This window comes from Rhincodon typus, chromosome 35 (genome assembly GCF_021869965.1).
Source record: "Rhincodon typus isolate 14 chromosome 35, sRhiTyp1.1, whole genome shotgun sequence".
Classification (NCBI taxonomy): Eukaryota; Metazoa; Chordata; class Chondrichthyes; order Orectolobiformes; family Rhincodontidae; genus Rhincodon; species Rhincodon typus.
The window spans coordinates 19,587,168-19,593,167 of NC_063366.1; the positions used below are offsets into that span (position 1 = coordinate 19,587,168).

The window sequence follows — 6,000 nt, forward strand, 5'->3', positions numbered from 1 at the left end:
ACCTCCACATGATGAACAGTAGAGAACAGTACCTCTCACTCTAATTGTACTGTTCTGTGCCACAACTACATTTCTAGTTCTTTCCTGCACTTGAATGGCTCTTTGTATCAAGTTGCTCCGGTCAGTTTGGTCTTCAACCCTACAGTCCCCAATTTTCTCTGCAGAGGTTGCAAGAGCCTTGTAACCAGTGGACATTTGTAAGAGCTAAGGCTCCCTGGGTCATTGTACCTGTCTCAGTTGCAGTCACATCTTTCTGTCCATGATCATAAACCAACCTTTAGTACCTGCTGTAGGAAGGATGTTGTGAAACTTGAAAGGGTTTAGAAAAGATTTACAAGGATGTTGCCAGGGTTGGAGGGTTTGAGCAATAGGGAGAGGCTGAATAGGCTGCATCTACTTCCCCAGAGAGCCGGAGGCTGAAGGGTGATCTTATAGAGGTTTATAAAATCATGAGGGGCATGGATAGGTTGAATAGCCAGGTCTTTTCCTGGGGTGGGGAGTACAAAACTAGATGGCATAGGTTTAAGGTGAGAGGGGAAAGATTTAAAAGGGATCCTTACTACAAATGTGTCTGCTTTGAATGACAACGCTATCTAGCTGCTTCTACATGTTGCAGCAGACCTCGCCATCACTATTGTATTTGATTTATCTTGGAAATTAATTGCTTGAGATTGTCCACTGTATTGATATTGTTTTTGTAAACTAAGGATAAAAGAAGATGACTGGTATCAATCTAATATTTAAGTGGCTATTTGTAAGAAAAGAAAGAAGAAAAACCCTGCAGACTGAAGACCTCACTTTTATTTGAAACCCTGGAAATATTAACCAATCCTACTCACCAAACAACATTTTTTCCCTTCAGTTGTGTCAAACTGTGGTTTGTGCTATCAATCTGCAACTGGTGTTACTGAAAGTTTGCCTCTTAATCTATGTCATTTTTCATTTCCCACTTATTTCTTGCTCTGGAGTGTTTACTTCTTGCAGAACACTCCAGTTAAAACACTAAACACCCTTCGCAGTGAATTTCCACTTTGACTACTATTAGAAATTTGGCTCAGTAACTAACTTGGCCTTTATCTCACTGCTGCAGTCCCATACTAATCATACTCCTTACTAACCATGCAGTGGCTGAAGAACTTATTGGTGCAGTTTCATTTTTAACCTTATTTTCATCTCAATGCGAAGTGCTGGTTGAAAGTTTACCATCTGCGTGTAAAAGTTAATACAAGCTCGTATGTGGCACATACCACGGTAGCCAGTTGAAGTACATTACCAATTGCGTAAACCAAATGATCCATCGTTGAGTGAACTGATTAATCAGTTAACTTCTCTTTTATAAATATATTGTCCGTGACACAGAAATCCAAGATGATTCATTTATTGATATATTACAGATGCTTTATCTAACACCATCATAAGTTTAAACATCAATTCATACAGAAAATAGTGCAGTAAATGTAAACTAGCATTACCCAATATTATTAAAGCTGATTAAACATCACAATCCCTGAATCACAGAGCACTTTACTCTGATGTACATATTTCAATCTTTACAAAATGTGGACAAAATTTAACGTCTTCAAGATAAATGTCCAATTAACAAGGTAACTTCAACTCACTAATTGTTTGTGTTGACCCTGACATTAATGAATAAGAAAGATGCTTATCAGCCCTTCATTATATAGTCCCTTTCAATGAGCTGATTGATGGCAGTAACTGGATATATTCTCTACTAGAGTTAGGGGTATGGAAACTGAACACCTCAAAAGATTTCAGCTGCACACCGAGGTTGAGCATGGATTTGATGTGGTAGGTCATTTTGCATTCCGGTATTTGAAGAGGTGAGTAAACTGAAGGGCAAGAGAATGTTTCTGAACGTTTTATGGGCTTCCAGAAGATGAGTTATTTGATAAAGTCAAAGATAGATAATTAGCAAAAGTTAAAGCATGCCAATTACTGACCTGGTTAGGAAACTGGTTTAACAGCAGGGGACTGAGATTAAGGACAATGATCTGGTGTTTCTAATTGGCAGAATGTAACTAGTACTGTCCTAGGTTATGAGTTGAGGCCTCAATTAATAGCCCAGTTTATTAATGACATAGTTGCAATGGAAAGCCATATTTCCAAATTTGGTGGTTGCAAATCTAAGATAGCTGGCATTGTAAACAGTTTCGACAGAAATATCAAATTACAAAGAAATTTTGATAGATCAAGTGAATGGCAAAGCTGACAAGTAGATTTCAGTGTGCATAAATGTGAGGTCATCTATTTTGAAACTGAAAGGGGTAGAACAGGGTACTTGGTAAATGGGGAGCAGCTAGAAACAGTGGAGGTTCAAAGACGATTAGAGGTCAAGATGCACAGATCATTTAAATGCCATGAGGCCATCTGGAAAATAGCCAGAAAGGCTAATAGGTTATTGGTTTTTATTTTTGGATTTTGAGGGAATGTAAGAGGCAAGTCTTGATACAGCTATTATACAAAAGCATGGTTAGACCCCACCCTGGAAACTGCTACATCTTGAGGAGAGTGTCCATGGTTTTTAATAATTGCAATTGAACCTGAAACTTCTGGTCAGAGGTCCACCAGAAGACCACCTACAAAATAAGAAGGACTACAAAAAGGATAGATAGAAACCATATCTGTTGAATATGGGGTCTAATTTTACACCATATTGTTGAAAGTGTTTAAAAAGGATAGTGTAATGGAAATTTGGGACTCTCCTAGAACTGGCAAATGTGCTAGACAAATTTTTATCTGTATTAGTTTTAAAATTTATATTTATTATCAAAATGCATTAAAAATGTTAATGTTTTGACATAAAGGCCCCTTGGTGTGAGATTTCCCATCTATGTAACTTAGGCATTCATTCATGTGCATTGCTGCTAGTCAGCATTTTATTGCCCATCCCTAATCCGGCTTGAAGAAGGTGGTGAGCTGCAGAATGTATAAAAAAAAACATATTTGTTTTCCTAATTTTTGGTTAACTTTCTGTGATTCATACAGGCACTCAAGTTCCTCTAAATGCAATCATTTCATAGGTATCCATTTTGTGTGGCAATGATGAGCTATATGCTTTGTTACCTTGTATGCCATTGCCATATTACTCATTCGTCCAACCTCTTTATGTTCTCCTCGGTACTTACTCCCTAATCTGGCATTAGCTTTTGTTACAAAGGGATTAGAATATTAGTATACCAATCTCTTATGATAACTATGCAGGCCACTGGTGAGGTCACACCTTGAAGACTCTGCACTGGGTCAAAATCCTGGAACACCCTCACAAGCAGCATTGTGGGTGTACCTAACCACAGAGAGTGCAATGGTTTAGCAAAACAGCTATAATTCCCTTCTGTCACCAGAGGCAAAATAATAGAAACTAACTAGCAGTGATCTGCAATCCGGATAATTTTTAAAGCTCCTGAATTTTTTTTGCTAAAATTCCATCCTGGATCAAAAATAGGAAAGATTCTCTCGGTGAAAGTATGGGTGAATGTGTGGAGATGGGACATATTGTCTGCATTGTAAAATGACACCTGTCCACCCTCATAGTCCAGGTAAACCCCAATCTTCTGGGGTTTCCCATTAGGCATAAGGGTGGTCCATGTGGGAGAGGTACCTGCAAAATAGTCATTTTCATTTCCTAGCCCCATTGTCCAGTATCCAGTCTCAGGTTTTGGGTCGATTTCCCCTTTCCTCTGAGCAGACTCTCGAGCCACTCCCAGACCCCATTCAGTCTTGTTGCCCACCTGCACCTCCCAGTAATGTTTCCCTGATGTGAATCCCTCCAATCCCAGGACAAAGGCCCAAGAATCAAACCTCTGTGGGGTGTTACAGAGCGGCTGCTGTTTATTTCCGAGCCTCACACTGGTCCAGTCCTCAGACAGAATGAGTTGGGGATGTGCTGTTTTTGGATCCAGAGTCAGAGATGCTGGAACTGGAAGAAAATAATATATTCAGTGCTACCATTATTTGCAATGTGTTAGTAAAACTCTAATTGATTTAAAATATCCCTCGTAAAATTTACATGATATTAAAATATCCTCCATATATTCAAGAAAATCCAAGGCATTGCCCATCTTTATCTCTGTAATCTCCTTCAGCTTTACAAGTCTTCAAGATAAAATGTTTCTTTGATGTTCCTGGACTAGTATTTGAGAATCCCAGGCTAAAGTTGTGGGGACATGAATTCAAATCCCACCATGGCAGATTGTGAAATTGGAATTCTGTATGCATCTAAATTTAAAATGAAGATCATGACAATTATGTAACTACTGTTGATTGTCGTAAAAACTCACTGGTGTTCTGATGTCCTTGAGGGAAAGAAATCTGCCATCCTTATCTGGTCTGGCCTACATATGACACCAGACCATGCATTGTGGTTGACTCTTGATTCCCCCCTGAAATGACCCAGTAAACCCTTCAGTTGTATCAAATTTACTGCAAAGTCTAACGAAGGAATGAAACTGAATGGACCACTCAACATTGACCTAGGCACTGGAAATAACAATTTTAAACACAACCCTTTTGACAATGCAGATTCCTCCATACAATCATCTGGATGCTTGTACCAAAACTGGGGAGAGCTGTCCCAAAGACAAATCAAACTACAACCTGACACAGTCATACTCACAGCATCATGCATTGTAGACAATGTCACAAACAACACAATCGTTCCTGGCTATGGCCTGTTCCATTGGAAGGACAGACCCATCAGACCAGTAGCATAATGTTGGAATGCAGTTGATATGAGTTCTCAACATTGATTCTGGACCTCAAGAAGGGTGGTGACATCATGTCAAACAGGGGCAAGGAAACATTCTGATGATTATCAGCTCTCAACAAACCTCGCCCACCCACCAAACTTTTAACTGATGAATCAGTACTCTGCTTTAAACACCACTTGGAGGAAGCACTGAGAAATGACAAAGGGAACAGAATATATTCTGTGTAGGGAACTTCAATGTGCATCACCAAGAGGGGCTTGGTAGCACCACTACTGACTGAGCTGGAGTCTGGGCCAAGTAGTGAGGGAACCAACAAAAGGAAAAAGTCTACTTGACCTCATCTTCACCAATCTACCTGTCACAGATACTTCTGTGTGTGATAACATTAGTACAAGTGACCATTGCATAATCCAAACAAAAACAGAAATTGCCAGAAAAGCTCAGCAGGTCTGGCAGCATCTGTGGAGAGAAATCAGAGTTAATGTTTTGGGTCAAGTGACCCTTCCCCAGAATTGCATAGTCCTTGTTGAGATGCTGTCTTCACATTCAGAATACTCTCTTTCATGTTGTGTAGAACTACCATTGTGTTAAATTGGACTGACTTCAAACAGACCCAACATTTCAAACCTGTGCATCCATGTGGTGATATTGACTATCAACAGCAGTAGATTTGTATTCAACCAAAATCTATAACTTCAAGGCTTGATATATCCTCCATCGTACTATTACCATCAGCTCAAGAGACCAAATTTAGCACATTAAAGAGTGTAGGAGGATATGCTTGGACCAAGCTTACCTAAAAATGAATTATCAACCTGGTGAAGCTACAACACAAGACTATGTGCATGACAATCTGCAGAAACAGCCTGGAATAGGCAGCATTAAGCGATCCTGCAACCAAGAGATCAGAGCTAAGCTCTGAAGTTCTGCTGTAACCAGGCATTAGTGTATAACATTCACAAGATGCATTGCAGAAGCTGGCAGTGATGCACTTAAAAAGTTTTTAAAAATCTTCCCACCATTCATGGTCATGTCTTCAGCTTCCTGAGATTGATGCCCTGGAAATGTCTTCATGAACCAGCCTCTCCACCTCTTACACGTTCTTAAAACCTACCTCTTTGACTAACCTTGCTCACGTCTGAAGAAGGGTCCCAACCTGAAATAAGAAACAACAAGGTGCAGAGCTGGACGAACACAGCAGGCCAAGCAGCATCATAGGAGCAGAAAGGCTGACGTTTCGGGCCTAGACCCTTCATCAGAAAAGGGGGAGGGG

At 40.0% G+C, this 6,000-nt stretch overlaps 1 protein-coding gene across 1 annotated transcript in view; it reads right to left on the bottom strand.

Annotated features, from left to right (window-relative positions):
* Positions 1–1,362: 1,362 nt before the first annotated feature.
* The window catches only part of LOC109918405 (zinc-binding protein A33-like), a 10,362-nt gene continuing 5,724 nt past the window's right edge, over positions 1,363–6,000 (bottom strand). Inside the window, exon 6 of the mRNA XM_020518330.2 lies at positions 1,363–3,937. Within this exon, the coding sequence (XP_020373919.2) occupies positions 3,384–3,937 (554 nt within the window). The 3' untranslated portion in view covers positions 1,363–3,383. The remainder of the gene's footprint in view (positions 3,938–6,000) is intronic.